Below are 19,059 nucleotides of genomic sequence, written 5' to 3'. Positions count from 1 at the left end.
TAAGACCCATGATAGTTTGTCAGGCTAGGACTGTCTATATATAAACTATATCGCAACCACCACATAGTAACATGCTATTTTTATTTTCTGTAACAGCAAAAATGTTATCTCTATTACTGAGATACAAAAGCATTAAAATTGTATTTTAAGAATTCCTACTAAAAATGTTTAAATATTAAATAGTTTAACATCTCTAAGTTCTCTACTTTTTTATCCAGCAAGTCACATGTATCAAAATAATTCAGAACTGCATTCAATAGATTTACTCCGAACTATCTACATCAGCTAAAAGAGTGAATAAAAGTAAAATACATGTTTCTGAATGCATTTATTTGGACAGCATTTGTGTTCATCTAATTGGCTTGCAACTATAAGAGAATCTCTGGCATGTCTCTTTAAATGAGTAATAGCTAAGACAACATGTACAGATTTTAATTAAAGCACAAGAATTATTGAAATAAATGACCCAAGGGCTCCTCTACAGCCCCCTGAGTGAAGAGATAATACAGATATAAGTATTTCTTAATGGAATGAATGCACCATGACAAAGCACTGCGCTATAAGCCAAGTGATCAAAATCCAGCTTTTAAAGACTTTTACACTTACCCGCCTACGGCAGAAGGGCAGGCCCTGTGCAATGATGCTGATGCTAAATATCTTCATCACAGTTTGGTGTGGTAGAGGGTCTTTGGCACTTTTAAGATCAACAGGAACCAAGCCATGGTTGATGGCAGTTTTCCCAGGTTTGGACATTTTATCGCTCTCACTTTGTCAAGCCTACCAATAATGCAAGAACATTGCTAAAATCTTTGCTTCTAAAGTTGCATGATTTCTTTTTTCCTTTTCTTAAAGTTTCAGACTGGTGATTCAGCTCCCCACAGCCTGCTGCCTTTGTCTCTCAACCTTCTCCTGCCAAGTGTCCTGACCTGTCTGCTGCTCAGTGAAGTGCAAGCTATCCTAGTATAGACAGGAATTAAACTACCAAGGGGCAGGCAGACTGCTCCTGCCAGTCAAACAGCTGGTGGACCTCCCCTGCAATGTCAGAAGAGCCCTTCTCCAAAAAGGGATCCTCTGATTAAAAAAGAATAAAATCAAGACTGCCAAGAGTTTTAATAACCACAGCCACTTACACCTGGTCTTTAAAGGAAAATAATAATAATAATAATAATTAAAAAAAATCTATCTATGACTTGGAGTTGTGCTTTCAGAAGGAGAATCCAAGGAGACTGCAACCTTCAAACAGTAGCAGTGTTACTGCAGGATCAACTCTACAGCTCTCTGGGCACACTTCTGGACTTTCACAAGAATTTGACAGCTAGGGACTCAAAAACTGACCTGGACTTCGCTGTTTCTTAACCATTGTCTTCACAAACAGAATATACTGCTAAGTCCAAAAGTTACAAAAGAAAAAAGTTAAAATAAAAATAAAAAAAATAAAAAAAATGGGAGTCCCCTAAAATGAAGACACTGGCTCGAAATTTATTCATTTAATGTAAGTAGAGGCTACTGTTCTATTTTCATCTACACTGTGATTTTTACCTCCTTCTTCCTGGCCCTCCTTACTTATGAACTGGTACCACAGCCTGCATCTCCTCCCCTTTCCCTGCTGCTGTAGGAGAGCAGCATCCAGAGGGCTCTGGCTCTAGGGATACAATGGTACTGAAAAAGACTTCCCTCTTCCAGCCATCAGAAGTTTGGGTACCAGCTTGCTCAGGCCCATCCATCACACTGCTGAAAAGGAGAAGTGCTTTTCCTCCAAGAACAGCATTTCCTGTGGATGCGGGGAGAGGCCTCCCTGCCATTAGCAACAAATCTGAAAGATGGCCATTTTTCAGGAAAAAAGTTCTTATTCCACTGAACAAAGCTAGAACAGCCATGTCTATTATTCAGATTACCTGCAATTAGTTTATTTCCATTTTAAATAATTTCTTGATTAAATTAGTTTTCCATCACTTACAATGCCTCTAGGTTCCTGCAATCCCTTTCTGATCCCTATATGTGGACATGTTTCTTCAAAATATATTCAAATTTTGAACACCATTTACAGCAAAACTAAGTAGAAAGAGACAAAAAGACAGTGAAAATGTCTTATGAAATTGCTGCTAAGACACAGAAAGCCATCAAAGCCCTCGTATGAATAGTCAGTACAGTCCACAGCACAGTGAATAAATGACCACTAAGAAATATTCCAAGTCCCTTTATGCACAACCCAGCGAAGATAATTAACTGTATAATTATGTGAGGGCAAAAGAGGGAGTGTAGTAATGCTTTAATGCTTGAAGCACAACACTGCAACTTAACAAAAGACAGCATTAAAACATGGCTGTATTAGCATCTCCATTTAGCCCTTTGTTTCCCCTTCAAAAAGCCAAGCTGTATGTCTCACTCGTGTGTAGATCCTCTTCTGACCAAACATTTGCTTGTTGAATGCTTTATACAAAAAAATCTATAAAAATCCTTATTTTTTCATTGAGTATGTATACACTAGAGTAAGCATTCATTTAGAAGAAATTCTCTCTCAGACGAACAAAAAAATTCTTATTTCCTTACAGATGTTGCATACAGAAATTCTGTGCTAGAAAGATGGGTAGCACAGTATTTTCATGCACTGGTTATTTTATTTTCTTCTTTTCTAGCATTCCATTTAAATGCCATTCTAAAGCACATTTAAACAGATATTTTCTTCTAAAAGACTCTTTACATTTCCTTCTTGATATTTCATCCTATAAATGCCCCAAAATAGTTTACTATTAGCCTGTACCAAACAGTGACAGACCACAGTTTATGGCTTCATTCTGAATTACTTCATAGTTTCTATCACAAATATAGGCCTTTCACTTGGCTGGAAGACTCTAGAAGGTGTCTTGGGACCTCAGTTTCACTCAAATTAGAAAAGTTTACTGAAATACTCCAAAGAGGGAGAAAGAGTAGCCTTTTGTTTCTACTTTGAATAAAGTGAAGAGCAGAGCCAAAAGCGCAGGAGGTCAATTCGCACACCTCTATGATGCATCGTTAAAAAGAAGCAAAGCGCCAAAGCTTTCCTTTTTTGGTGTACCAGTCACTGTCTAAATCAGCCCAACAAAGTGGGAAGTTTACTAAAATGTATTTGCACTAATAGAATTTGAGATCTGAATAGTAGGTATGTAACATAACAATATCAGATACAGTATTTCATACAAAGCAAACCTCAGATTCTATTTTAATAAATACTCAGTATTTCATTTCATTGCATGCAGCAATGTCTACATATGTGCTAAGAGCAGCTACTGAAATAAACTCAGATTTAAAAGATTATTTCACTGAGTAATTGCTGAAGAGAATTTGACAGTGTGTCAGATTTTGGCAAGGTGGAGCGGTAGTATTTTAGCACCAGACCTTACTAGTTGATATCAGAGCCTAGTATCTTACTAATTTACAGGCTTACTTCCTGATCTCCCTTTTTTTTTTCAGTATTAACTCATAGCCGAAGTGTAAAACAGGAACATAACTTGTCCCATTTACAGATTTACACACAACTGGGGAGCAGACAAGTCTGAAGTATGGCATTTTCCAAGCACCACTCATAGTGTAAGTCTCCAGTCACAGGTTATTCACACACCTTCAAAAAAGACAAAACTCTGATTTTTCAGCCTTTCTTCTTCTGTGGTTTGAGTCAGAAGTCCCAACACTACGTTAGTTTTACCTCAGGAACTTCCAAACTATTCTAAAGTAATTCCACAGGGACAGACTTCTAGACGCAAATAAAGTTCACATTCAGCATAGTCCCCCCTTTTTAAGCAGGTAAGTACAAATCAAAATAAAGCACTTGTTTCCCTCCATGTGAAATTACAATACTAGATTTCAGACTTTACCATAGCAACAAGAGCTTCAGTTTTTACCTCTGCCTGGTTCTTCGCCGTTTTTTATCATCATCGCACAGAAAAAACACTTGCACTATGAGATGAGGTCTTGTTGGCCAAGTTTTATTTTCATGTATCATCACTTCATTTTAGAGTTGCCACACATTACTGGCTGTAGGTATTATTGTCTTACACTAACGTTTAAAGGCCCCAAGCTATGCTGGGCAGCTATGTATGTTTAATAAATGAAAGTCCTTAGCCTGAAAATACAACAGTCTAATTTAAGCAGTAAGAGGGTGTAACAGGAAGACAAAACCAGACGGTTGGCTATCTTAGAAGTGTCAGGAATATATCGCATATAGTAGGTATCACTTATATTTGTATTTATTACACATATAATTCTAATTTAAGCTCTAAATGTAAACTTTAAAGAGCCACTCTTGCTTTTATCTTGAAAAGTGTGTAATTTTTATATTATACACTGTGAGAACATGTATAACCTTGACAAATGTGAAACTGAAAATCTGAGCTTTAATCTTTGTAATATTTTCTCTAACATCCTGTTTCTAAATGAAGTGCAGCTGATTTCCAATTATGCTCTTTTAAGTGCCTGTCTATCAATTTAATCAGAAGATCACATTTGAAATCACTTTGTTTAGAAACATAAAAGTGCCTGAAAACTGGAGTTCGAAAATACTAGTTTGAGATAGTTATGAGCTATTAACTGTAAACTTATGAATCCAGAAGATTTCTCTTTGTTTTTCAGCTGATCCAATTAAGAGGCATCTTTGTAAAACTAAAGCACATAGCAAGCAGCAATAATTTTTCTACCTTCCAGTCACAGTAATTCAAAGTGATCCTGTAGCACAGCTTTTTAGGAACTGTTTACCAGTAAGCAAATGTTAAAAGAATTAACTAGCTCATTCAGTAAACTTAACTCAGGAAGGCCATGGTTTTAAGACATGGATCTAGGAATTTATCACAACAGCGAAAACCAGCTTAACTCAAACCTTCACAGAATCTTCTCCTAGAGCTGACAACTGGTTTGCATATTAACTTTACTAGGAAAAAAATAAACTCACAACTTTTGTTTAGCTTGGAGAAGAGAAGGCTGTGGGGAGACCTTAGAGCAGTCTTCCAGTACATAAAGGGGGCCTAAAAGAAATCTGGAGAGGGACTTTTTACAAAGGCATGTAGTGACAGGACACGGGGGAATGGCTTTAAACTGACAGAGGGGAGATTTAGATCAGATATTAGAAAAAAGTTCTTCCCCGTGAGGTTGGTGAGGCCCTGGCACAGGTTGCCCAGAGAAGCTGTGGCTGCCCCATCCCTGGAAGTGTTCAAAGCCAGGTTGGATAAGGCTTTGAACAACCTGGTCTAGTGGAAGGTGTCCCTGCCCATAGCAGACGGGGTTGGAACTGGATGATCTTTAAGGTCTCTTCCAACCCAAACCATTCTATGAGTCTATAATTTTAATATGGTGATGGAACAGTACAAGACCTCAAGAGACCTAAATGAAGTATTTGCAAATACAGAAAGATTATAAAAGGCAGAAAGCAGAATCCTAGGCAGCTTTTCCAGAGTTCTTAAAATCGGTGAACAGCTGCCCTCAAATGGATAAAGCAGAGCACTGCAACATTTTAAAAGTCACTTCCTCAAAATGCCAGTATCACCATAATCCTTTGAAAATATTTGATAAAATACTTCTTAAAAAAAATTTTTAGTAAACTCTGCACAGTTGTAGCATACAGCATGCACTATAATTTACATTATACACAATCCTTATTGCTCCCCTCATATTCATGCTGGTCCCTACCCAGCATGATACAAAGAGCAAGAACCATTTTGTTAGCAAAGAAAGAAAGTCTATATTACATTAGTAACTACTCATATGGAGCAACTACGGTCCCAAGTTCATTTATGTGAGAGGTTTCTGATACCAGTATATAAATAGTTCCTAAGTGATACAATGCACATTAGCCTGCTTTGTACAGGCAAACAAATAAGCTGTATAGAAAAAAGGCACTGCTGTACAAAACTAGCTACAACTGTATTAGTGGTGCTGCACAGAAAATACTATTGCTCTGAAGAGTCTATCATATTCAAGTTTACCCAAAACAAAAATCTTCATGCATAAGAAAACATGACCTAGACCCCTGAAAAGGGTATGGAGGGAATTAAAGGAGAGGATCATTTTGACCTCACAAGATCAGAATTTCCTAAGAGATGTATACTTGAATAGTACACAGAAAGAGGCAAAACTACTAGTTATACATGTGAACTGATGGCTTTCTCTGTCCTTCACAAAAAAACCTCCAAAACCCCAAAATGTAGACCAGGTGAGATTGTCATGCCAGTTCAAATTGTGCTTGAATTACACTGTGGCCTCCCCAAGACCTTATGATCCCATAAAGGGACCTACAAGGAGTCATTCTGACCGGTCCAGCCATAGCAAACCTTCCATTTCAGGCTTACGCCTTACTGTGAGTTTTGATGAATAAATGGCTTCTATAGTGTAAACTAAGGAACAAATGACAATTGAATCCATTTACATGGTTAGAGCGAACCCCAATTCCACATTGTTTCAATGGTGTCTAACCAGGTAACGGTCACCTTGTAGACTTCTCCCTCAGCAGATGCACTAACAAATCTCTCCATTTCCTACCTACTCTCTAGTCACCTTGAAATTTGTATAATCTTAATCTCTGTCTTTGTAAAATTGGGTGAAAATTTGTCAAGAGATTACAAGCTCTAGAAAGGAAGAAACACAATGACAGGCATATTTCTCACCTGCACAAGCTTTGTTTTCTTTGGCAACAAAGCTTAACAACATAGTGAAGAAGAATCCAGATTTTCTTAACTTGGATTCACACAGGTGATATTTCCTGATCACAATTCTGGCTCTGGAATCCTACTGAGGCATGGCCACTAATAACTACTGTGGTGAAAGAAGTTTGTATCTAATATAAAACAGACTCTTTAAACTTTTTGCCATGAAAAGGCAAGGAGGAACATGCCTTTTGCAGCTGCTGGTGGAAGATGGTACAACTTGTATGACACTCCTATATTGAAAAAAATTATAAAAGTTCAAACAAATAGACAAGGATGATGGTAAAGCTGCTGTCTAGCAAAATACTTCACATTCCACAAGACAGCTTTCCACAGAAATCTTCTAGTAGAGGTCAAAGAAGATATGAAATACCATGTATATCATCAAAAAGGAAATCATCAGATAAGCATACCTACCAGACATTTTTCATGACTATGTGCATGCTCATATATCTTTAAGCATCCTGGTATCTAAGTGTGGGTGAATGGAGAAATTAAATCATACCCAAATTTGACCATTTAACAAATCTGACTTGCTCTAATACTTTTGTACAGCATTTAATTACATAGCCTTGCCTGCTGGGAAACCCAAGCAGTAGGTCAGACTTACCAACAGCAAGGATTCACTAGTTCCAGCTTCTAACTGTAACCACCAATACAAGTGAGTTTGAATGACCCTCAGTAAAAACATAACAGTCTCCAAAGCATTTGTTTGATCCCACAGCTGATCTTCTTTGGAGCTGAAATAGGCAAAACAGGCCTGGAGATTCTAGTAGCAGAAAGAAGAGTAGCACCTCCCCTCCTTACTCTAGCCATATTATTTCAAAACCTTCCTTAAACTACCTGTGGAATGTGTCATACTTGTGAGCTCTGAAATTACTCCAGTATATAGGATACCTGAAAGTCCTTCATTTTTGTGGTTGCTCAGTTATTTTTTTCACTAGATTATCAAATGTAAACAGCTCACAAAGTGGACAGATACATGATGAGACAAACACAAGACAATCAGCAAAAGTATTTGGAAGTGGAAAGTAGTCAAGACCTCCATCTTTGGGCAAAAAATGAGCTATGAGATCATCTCTCTTTGTCCATGGATCTCTTTGCATGCAATACTCATCCCAAAGAGATGTCAGTGATAAATGCTTCCTAGGCATTTCAATGAATAGAGAGTTTCATTTTAAAAGAATGGGAAGGCAACATGCAAGTACACGCAGCTATAGGCATGAGATCTGCCCTAAGTCATGACAAGTTACAGGGGATCATTTGCACAAACTAACTTTTTCTAAAGTCCCATAAAATATTTATGCAAGAAACATACAGACTATCTAGTGAACTGCATATTGGCAAGACTTTATAATATCAATACTAATGATACTATCATATCATTAAAACATATACTTAACCATGTGTTAATTCCCACCATATTTAGACATCCCTGTAAGTGCACATTACCATTTGTAACTAGAGGCCTATATTACTTGGGTTTACTCCACAAGTCCCATAACTTTATTTACTGCACTATGGGCTCTTGTTGTCATTGTCACTTCTGGTTTTGTGGTTTTTTGTTTTTGTTGTTTTTTTTTTAATTATTCTCTTTAAAGCATGTTCCTTCATTTCTTCATTAAACATTTCAGAAAATATCCCAGGTATGTAGCAAGAAATCCAGCTGCATCATTTTGTGGCTTACAAATATTTCAGAAATGTCTGCTCAGCCGTCACTGACTATAATATGACTTGTTGGTTAAGCACGTTTAACTCTTTGGTCTAGGCAGAATTGCACCAGCTGTTAAAAAGAATTGCTACAGCTGTTCTACAGGAATTTATTTGCTGACCACTTATTCATGCTGTTGTTGCACCTTTAAATAAAGCTGAGACAAGAATTAAGAACTACAACAACAGGTAGGGAAGTCATGCAATATTTAACACTGGATTAAAATGCAAGTCAAATTCCCAACTGCGGATAAGTTGGGGGAAGGGAAAGCAGGTGTTCTACTAGTGAAGCTGCTTTCATGGAAAAGGAATATAGGAAACCAAAAAATTAGTTTGCCATACAGTAAATCAGCTTGTCTTATCACTGTATCATCCTTTCATGTACAATGCAAGACTTTCACTGATGTACATACATACACAAAATGTACACAAGGCAGTACCAAAATATTTAAATTATTACCAGTTCCTGAATAGTGTCCAAAAAGTACTGCCAAAAATTAATTCTGGACTTTGAATTTTCTTCCTTTCTACATATTAAATGGGAAAAGGAACAATCCCCAAACTTCAGAAAGGTGCTGTCACCTATTCTTTCACCAATACACCTTAAAAAAAACCCCAAAAACTTCTTCCTTCTATAGCAAAAAAAAAAAAAAATAATCTGTCCAGATACCATTTATTCAGCATTTTAGAAAATTCCTCTTGTATAAAGCCTTACAACACAGTAATGCTGTTCATATTAGCTATATTATCCACTGCCAAAATAAAAGGTTGAACAATGCCAAGTATTACATTTTGTATGTTTGAAGCAATACAGATGAAGGTTTATTTTGATACAAGATGGTGTTTTTCTTACTAGAACTGCAAAAAACACATACCCAACAAATGCAACAACTGATTGTTTCATTGGCATTCATTTGATAGCATCAAATTAAGCTATATAATCCTTTTCAGCTGGTTAATAGCATACTGTAAAGGGGTGCGAAGCTATTTATAAAGCTCAAGGTATGTGAAGTAAAGACTGCCCAGACTACAAAAAAAAGCAGGTAGCCTATGGAAGGGCTGGCACTCTTGGTTGGTAGGGTTGCCACCTTGATCTTTTATTTGTCTATTCTTTCCCTTCCTCTCCTGCTTTTCTTTCGTTTGGAGAGGAAGGGGGAGCCTTCCCTGTATTTTTAGCAGACATTGGCTTTCTCTGATTTATTCTAATATCACTTATTATTTAAAATGCTTATTAAGTATTTCATAGAAATAGACTTTTCGTATATGGACAACCAACTCGAGCTTTGAGTTTACTGCTTGTCTGATACTCTGATTTCGAATCCTGCCAGCAGAGAAACACAGTGCAGCAGTACCAAATTCTGACTGGCACAGTGTAGGAAGTTTCAAAACTCTGTCCCCCAAAACAGATACACAAGCATATATATGTAAGCACACCATTTAATGTACTTCCTGTAGGTCATGTAATACCAGTAGTTTACACCAAAGCCAAAAATTGTGCTGATGGGTGAATGCCTCAGGGTACCAATTGAAAGTGTCCTTGCTTTGGATGAAGTCCAGCTTAAAGAAAAGGAACAATGTTATTATATTTGGCAAGAACAACAGATCCATAACAAATGATTTTAAGTCTCATTTCTTCCATTTAGCTGTGTTACTGCCAGTTTCTCACTTTCATTTTTACTTATTCATGTTAATTCAGTGAATTATTTTCAGTGTGTTTTAGAGTATCTGACCAAGAGACTGGAACTGAAGGAATAATGACATTGGTAAAAAGAATGTTCATTATTTGTTATCTTATAATTTTTTTTTAGTACTTAACGTATTTGGGTCAATAATGATCATGGTAACTGCCATCCTTAAGGGACACTCCATAATTTTATGGAGTAGAACAAAGGGTCTCCTGACCACTTCCAAACACAGATAAGCAGGGGCTGGATGACATAAGAAGAATGTGATTTGCACTTACAGGAAACATTGCTCATATTTAATAATAGTAGTGACTTCTGATGATGAATAAGGTGGAATTTATCCCTGCTGGCAATCTGTGGTAGCAGTAGGTACATTTTCCACTTCAGCAAAGACACCGGGGATTGAACAAATGTATTAAAATTTTATAAGCATTAACAGAGTAATATTTCATGACACAGCTGAAAAGCATAGCCACTCTTTCCCAAGACTGAACGACACTGAATATTACTAAAACTTACAATTTGCTCCTTTCATATTTTGCAATATATGATCAGGCAGTAAAGTCAGTAGAGAACATCAGCTTCCAGTAAGAACAAACATAAAAAGAAGATTCTATACAGAAGTAGTTGGTTTGGACTACCTTGACTTGGGACAGAAAACTCAGCACTTCCTTAGTAATTGTGTCCTTTTCAGACCCTCTCCCTCTTCCCAATTCTTGTTGTTACAAACTAAAGAAACAAAATTTAAAATTAGCAAGAAGGGGAGAATGGAAAAATAAGAGAGAAGTAAGAACAGAAGAGATGCCTGATAGCAATGTTTTCCAATTGTATTTCAGTGACTATTACAGATATCCAATCTACACACAAGAACTCATGACCTTCACCTTTAAAATCTCAATAGCAATTAACTATATGCAAAATTACATCATAAGTTGTACTACACAGAGTCAATGCACACAAAGTTTTATAGAGAGTTTTCAGGGGTTTCTGGGTTGTTGGTTTGTTGGGGTTTTTTTTAACATAACATTTACAGTAATTTGGTGCAGTCCTGAACTTGTTTGAACAGGAGAGAATGGGTGGAACTCTGGCAAAATTTGCATGAAGTTGAAGTTTACGCAGTGTTTTCATTAACCATGCTATGGACAAGAAGGGAGAGGACACTTGCAATGAAGAGAACAGCTTATGGAAGCACTGGTTCTAGGTTTTATAGGGATTTTTCCAAGAGAAGTTTCACCAATGAAGAAAACCATAAAACATTCACACATGACCTAAACAAAACAGCAGATTTATAAATCTACACAAAATGCACATAATATCATTACTACACAAGCATAGCTTCATGCACAGATCAGACATCATATACTACCAAAGAAAACCAGTTCATGTGTCAAAAATCATTCTTTGGTAATAGACGTAAGATGTTGTCTGCTCAAACATTCTGCTAAGACAGCTTGGAAATTTGTTTTTAAGCACTCCGCCTGTTCAGAAATTATTAAACTAGCAATGAAATACGCATTGTCTAGTTTTCCTCTTGATGAAAGATATGTAAATTATTTTACTGTGCAGTTCGCTGAACAGCAACATGTTCTGCAGATAATAAAAAGACTCTCATAGAAAGGCCATACTGCTATTTTACAGATTACAGTAAGTGAGAAATGTATCAGGAAAAAATGTTAGTCCTGCAGCAGCTGTTAAACATGATTCTGGTCCTCAGATCACCTTCTTTTCCTCTGACCCTCTAACCTAATTTCAGACCTCATAATTTTATAAGTATGAATCATCAGTAAATACAAGAAATGTACTGATAGTGTCTTATATTTTTAAACATACACTGCAAATTCTTAGCCAGAAGAGTATTTAACATCACCCATTTGGAAAGTTTGGGGAGGGAGGGAGGAAGGGTGGGGAGAGTGTCATCAAAACTGAAAACTAACTCACCAGCAGAAGTTTTTACTTTCTTCAAACTTTGATTCACCATTTGCATAAAATTTTTCATAACCAGTAATATCAACATCAGTTAAGCCCCAAAAGGTGAAGCAGCTTAAAACTGATACTTGGAGCAACAGCATCCACTGATAAAATGGCTCAGTAAATACAGCTGTATCACTACAGTCTGGAGACATTTGGCTAACAATCACATCAGGCAACAGCACCTGCCACATAGTTGAGAATAACATAAGGAACAAATGGAATATTTAAGTGGGGCAGAGCTCCCAAATGTATTTGTTAGACAAGCTGTGTATCCCAACAGGGTAAGTTTAAGCATATTCAAAGTATTCCAAGCACATTTTCATTATTTTTACTTCATGATGTTTCCAGGTTTCTTTTGGTTTTGGTGGGTTTTTTTGTTTTGTTTTGTTTTTTTAAAAAAGCTCATTTTCATTTTGAGAACAAAGATGTAAAGTAAAGACCACGTACATGCCTAACTTACATGGATTTGAAATCCCGTGAAAAAGTGTGCAACTACAAGACACTGCTGCAGGTAGTTATCCTGAAAGTATCAACTTAACTTATTCTATACAAAGTAAACTGCTACTGCAGTTTGAGTAACACAGGCAAGTTCCTTTCCAATATTTACCTTTAAGGAGCTCTTCATAGGCCGAGGAACTAAAAGAAAATTCAATACAACCTTGTGGCCAACACATCAATTCTGGGAAAGTCTAAACCAAGAAGCTATTTCCCTGATCCCACATATTACACATGATCAGGAAAAACTACTGGACATATCTGTAAGAACCACCAGGAAATAAGAAAAGTATACACTCTGTGATGCATACTTCACTGCAAAGAAGGTAGAATTGTTCATTAAGTCAGATAATGCACAGACAAATTTGGCACAGTCAAAACCTCTGTAGGTTTATTTTCCAGTGTGGCTAGTTGAGATTAATTTCGTGACTGGAGTTGAGTAACTGACCTCAGTTATTGGCACATAAACAGAAAATTGCTTGTGCTTTATTCAGCTAGGTCTTCAGTCTAGTAAGCAATCTCTGTAATGGGAAAATAAAAGAATACCTAAATCAGAACTACCAATCTCCACATTACAAAATGTTCATCTTTCTGTAATTGGGGTGGATATAAATGAAAATCTACTTATTAAATACAATATCTTACTCAAAACTAAGACTGAAACCATCATCAACAATGTTTTCTGTTGAACTACTTTTCTTCCTTCCAAGCACTGAGATTCTTGACTTTCCTTTCTATACATGATTATTTGCTTCAAAAATTACACATTAGCACTAACAGTTATTTCTGTAGTAGTATTTGTAAAACTATACTGAAAAGAAGTAAGACATCTTTCACTAAGGGAAAGAAAAAAGAGGATTTATTATGGAAGATTTCCTGTCCTTTGACTGCAAGTAACATTTTAACGTAACAGTTAAATTTAATTACTGGGTATTTCAAGAACTTTGCATGAGAAAGCTGTACTAGATATCTAAGTTTTCAGATAAGCCCCTTACTACAAGCAGAGCCCCCATATCAATTAGCAAGCTTCACATTCCACTTGTAGAGTAGGGAAAATTAGCAGAGCAGCAATTATTCAACACCAGTTTTACCTGCAAGTGATAGCGCAGGAGCAATTCTGCTTACAAAAGGCAGAAGTACCAGCTACATCTCTGCAAACCTCACACAGCAAATGAAGCCATTACTTAACACAAGTAAAAGCAGAGCAAGTGAGAAGTACTTTTCAAAAGAAGTTTTGATATTTGTAGTAAAGAAGCATGGTGCAGGTTAGTACAGATGGGGAAGAACCTTGCTATCCAGAGAATTTGAGAATCTGTATTCCTTCCATGGATGCTTTAATGTTTAACAAATACATCTTAATGACAGTTTCATAACCTTTTCAAATGATCCTGCATGCTTGGAATCATTAGCAACTAGGTTGTGTAATATATAAATGAGAAAGAAGTCAAAGGTTAAACATGCTGATTGATATTAATCTCAGAGTATGAATATTTCTAGTGTTATTACAGTTCAATATAAAAATAAGATTCCGTACCCAAAGAATAATAAAAAAAAACCCCACAAAAAACCCCACAAAACAAAAACCCCAACATATTCTATGAAACTACAGAACTTGCTCCAAAATAACTAAACTGTTATGTAATGCAGAAGTGATTCTGACTGGCAGCTGTAAAGACCATTTATTGTGTATACTAGAGTCATGTACTTGTCATGTACTTATCATCCCAGGGAGAAGCAAGACGGGAAAAAAGATCCTGCTAAAGGTTTTTTGGTTTTGTTGTTTTGGGAGAGTGGGAGCTATTGAGGTTATTGGTTTTGTTTGCAGTTCTACAGCTGGGGTTTTTTTTTCGGGGGGGGGGGGGGAAGGGGGGAAGGTTGTTTGGTTTTGTTGTTGTTTTTTTTGTTTTTACAATCAGAGCAATTCTTAGCATGTATCCTTTTTGACATGGCTTTACAGAATCACAGAATCCCGAGGGTTGGAAGGGACCTCAAAAGATCATCTAGTCCAACCCCCCTGCAAGAGCAGGGTAACCTAGAGTACATCACACAGGAACTTGTCCAGCCAGGCCTTGAATATCTCCAACGTAGAGCCATACTATTACTTAATTTAAAAACTCCTTAAAGCATTAACTGTTAGCAAACTCAGGAAATGAAAGGCATGAAGAATCTACACATCCTATGCATGATTCCTGCAGAAAATAAAGATGGGAGAAAAAAAAAGAGAGAAAAAAAAAAAAAAAACTTTCTGTAGGATAACGTTTTTCTCTTTCTCTTATGCATGCAGAGCAGAGAACTATACACTGCATTCTTATCACACATGCCATTTGAAAATGTTTAATATTTATTTTTAAAGGAAATATTCCTACATCATTTCATATACTGGAAACATATTTCTTCTCAAATATAAAATACTGAATCCTTCTGTTCCAGTTCTATTTATTCCCCAGACTTAAAAAAATATGCTTCAATTTTTTAGGGGCAAGAGCAGGAAAAACCTTTGCAAAGGGAACTCTGCACAGGTCTCTATAGGGCTGCAGTAAAGCAATAGCAGCTCCCTCTGCTGCTCAGAAGAGAAATATATTGACATGCACTGTTCCCAAACCACAGCCCTATCTATACAGAGCGTTCTAACCTTCACTCAATCGCATGTACTGCCTGTACACAAAAAAGAACTACTTTCAAGGACCAGCACTCCTCTAATCATCCTTTATTCCTCCTACCCCTACAAAGCCTTTCGTTTATTAACATTCTGAGAATAACAGCAGACTTTCATACAGGAGTCCCTTCTCACTTCCCTCTATGCACAAAGTGCCCAGTGCTACCTTAGTTTTCTTTAGCTTCAAGAAAAACCAATGCTACCCTTCCATACAAAGGCAGAAATCACAGAAAAAAGAATCCTTTATATCCTTGTGGTTCTATGTGCTAGCTTGGACCAGGCACCTCGCAGCAAGAAATTCTGTCCCAGTCTGCACTACTTGAGAGCTAAAAGCTACAGATGTCAGCATGGCTTTAGATTTGTTTCAGAACCTGAGAGATGGGTATCTAAGCTCCAAGGGCCAGGTCCTCCTGTGGTATGTCCTAGCTCCACCAAGTTAATCCAGCTTATTTGCTCTGTTTCTCCCACTTCACTCTATAGGGTCATCTAACAACCATGAGAAGACACCATTAATTACATGCATGTGCCGAATGACAAACAGAGACCATGGCACCAGAATCAGAGGATGCTTCATCAAAGTACACCACTTTTATAAGAAAATTAATCTGCTTCTCAGCCTTTACCGCTGTTATATGTAATATATGTTATATATGGAAGAAATCTATTAAAAAAACATTATATGTAGTAATGAAGCAAATGCTCAAATATGACAACTGCTGAAGGGGTAGAAAAACGGTTATAGGGGCTGTAGACCTGACTATACAAGTTTTCATCTTCATTTTAGATAATCTGTTTTCTGGTTCTTAGGAAGCTCTCATTAACCAACAAATCAATCACCATCCCAGCCCACAATCCTGCAACAAGCAAACCTCCATTTGAAGACAACGGTAACCGGAAAGTTATCACAGGGTTCTTCATGCAGAATGTCTGACCCCTTAATGAGGGGTCACCATCATAATCTTAGATACTTAGATACATATACTTAGATACAGAAACAACATTTGGATTCATATGCCCTCATTTGCTAAGCTTCATGACAGAGTAACTGGAAGGGAAATTGATGTTTAAAAGAAAAGGGAAATAAAAGTTTAAGAGGGGTTTTGTTGCAAAGACTCTTGTTGAACAGTGCCTGTTGCCCAGAGGATTGAGCATCTCCCATACAAAAAGAAATAGAGAAAAACCTGGATAAACACAGGCTGAAACCAAGGTGTCAGTCCAAGAAAACATAATGCAGTGGTTGACATAGGATTAACAGTGTTGATGCCAATTTTTCCATAAAAAATGCTGGTTATCACGTATGCCATAAGCACCAGCTTTGATAAAGATAAAATATTGCTGGCATGATATATTTGTTAATACTACACTTTCAAGAGTATGAACACAAGTAGACAAATTATTTAAATCAAAAGTAAGCAAGAATGTTTCCCAGTGATGGTGACTAGCATTCTCATCCTTGCAGTGCTACAGAACCCCACATGCACTGAGTGATAAGAGCATTTAAGGGCAGTTACTGTGAGATACATGATTCACTGTAAATATATCCATATGCTTATGTTGTGGTTAATTGTTATATGACCATTCCTAAGGGGTTCAAGTAACACAAAGTCATCACAGAGCACTGAAAATGGATGCCACAAATACAATGCAATCAGTGAAGAATCAGCTTTCTTCTGTTAGTCCTGCACATATTATTTACTTTGCCCTCCTGTGCGATATAATATTTTTATATTACAGGCATGACAACAACTGGAACGAAAATTAACAAACAATAAAGGTTCTGATGAAGTACATGGATGTGAGAAAACTCTAGTCACTTTAGTACAACCAAGCATCAATTCTTATCTCCAGGTAGAGAGGACACAGGCCATACTTACAGGAAGGAAGGCTCTCAGAAAAAGGCTTGCACATGTAAGACAAATCATTGGAACATGAAATCCCAATGGAATGCTGCAGTCAGAACTGATAGTGGCATAGTTTTGTTACATATACAAGTAAATATAAACCATGAACAAATTTTATTTGTCCTTGCTACAGTTGCTACTGGAGTTTAATCTCAGTTCTGGTATCTATGACTCAAGATGGATGTTCAAAAATCAGACCATTCAGGGAAATATCATAATGAGAATTAAAAAAATAAAAAATTATATGCCCAATAGACACAGTGTCCTTATTTACATTTAAGAGACCTTTCAGGAATGAACTTGATTCTGTGCTTGGGGAAAGAAGCCCTGCTATTAAACAGCTCTTTGGTGCAATATGAAAATAATAAATTGCAACGGTCAAAAAACACCTCAGATAACAGGAAGAAAGTAAAGATGCAGAAATCTAAACACAGATGATAACTAGCAAACTATTAACCCAAGCTTGAGTTAGATTCACTTTGCTGGACTCTTTCCTGTTTACAAATGGTGAAATTTTTCTGAAAATATGCTTTAGTTTGTGCAGAAGTCAATACAGAGCAGGACCCTTCAAGATTCCTGGGTGAATGCAACAAAGGCTCTCCTGAACCATCAACTTTCTCATTTCAAGCTGATACTTCAGGTACGCAGTTAAAACTACCTAAAATAGAGCTGTACCATGAATCAAGAATAAGTCCAAATATGGCTTGCTACCTAGTTCCCCAATAGTTCTTGCATGAGAACAGACTGGAGACAAAGGACAAAAATGGCTAGCACTGCACCAAAACAATATGGAAAGGAACTATCAGACCACACAGAAATTATGCATCTATACGAAAGATCTTTCAGACAACTTCCTTCAGGCTAGCCCAGCTTGTTTCAGTGTATGTCAAATACTATGTAAAAAATGAAAGAAAAAAACTGCATTCATTATTGGAGATGATGATGAAAGCTTCAAAACTGATCATCACTGAAAACTATGCCCTGCTCTGCCTGTATATAATTTGATTATGGTTATTCACAAAGCAATCCAAAGTTTCCAATTCAGAGACTTAAAAATATATTTTTGAGTGTGAGGACTTCCTACATTAAATATCAAGTCCATACTGGATGCAAGGTGTTACAGAATACTCAGTAAGCCATATTAAAACAGGGAAAACCAACACACTGGAATAAAACCAAGAATTTGAGTTGTAAAAAGACAAGTGAATGACATGAATATGACAGTATTTCACTCCAAATTAGAAAGCACATATTTCATACCTTGAACAGTAGAATTATCAATAGAAAATATATGATTTACTATAAAATTATGTGATAACCCTGACTTTTCAAAAATCAAAGATGGCTGTTTAAAATATCTCAACTGACAAGTGAATTACATATTAATCACTATTACCAAAACCATGTTTCTGCAGCTTCCAGAAGCAAGCATTCATCCTATTTACCTGTTCTAGTGCATCTTCAAGACCGATTCTCCATCTCTGTACATTTATGTTCACACTTGAACACATACGGAACCCTGTTAACTTATGTTAACAGATTTTTGTGGGTTTGTTTTTCATCAGGCGTTTTGGGTGGGATTTTTTTTTTTTTCAAGTGCATTGTAAAAACTTGAGAGGATTTTGCCATCTTGCTTCTTGAAAGGTGAGAAAAGGCTAGGTGTTCTGCTACCAATTAATGATTAAGGAAAAGAAATCGGTACATAGGCTTAGGAATACCATTCTTCCACAAGCGCACCTTCTTACCCTTCTTGTTTATCACTCAGTATCACTGTTTTCATTCTTTCATTTTTCACTGCTGCTAAGAGTTAACACAATTCATCCTTCCTGAAAAATTTTGAACATATGGTGAACTACGAATCTACACTGGAGCTAATACTCCATAAACATATTTTTCTTTTTGATCTGTATTTTGTCAATGAACTCATTATTACCACATCTAAATGAACAAGATATTCTCAAAGACCATCACAG

The 19,059-nt window shown here is 36.6% G+C and overlaps 1 protein-coding gene across 2 annotated transcripts in view; it reads right to left on the bottom strand.

The window, feature by feature from the left end:
- FBXW7 (F-box and WD repeat domain containing 7) overlaps window positions 1–19,059 on the bottom strand; it is a 175,243-nt gene that overhangs the window by 79,676 nt on the left and 76,508 nt on the right. The window contains exon 3 of one of the 2 annotated variants that reach the window (XM_080635192.1): window positions 650–777. The exons of the other annotated variant lie outside the window; for it this stretch is intronic. Within the exon in view, the coding sequence (XP_080491318.1) occupies window positions 772–777 (6 nt within the window). The 3' untranslated portion in view covers window positions 650–771. Of the gene's footprint in view, window positions 1–649; window positions 778–19,059 lie in introns of those variants that run through there. 2 annotated transcript variants of the gene reach the window in all.

Source organism: Psittacula echo (assembly GCF_963264785.1).
Source record: "Psittacula echo genome assembly, chromosome: 1".
NCBI lineage: Eukaryota > Metazoa > Chordata > Aves > Psittaciformes > Psittacidae > Psittacula > Psittacula echo.
The sequence above is the reverse complement of the archived record's forward strand: the minus strand, read 5'-3'. Positions and strand labels throughout refer to the sequence as shown.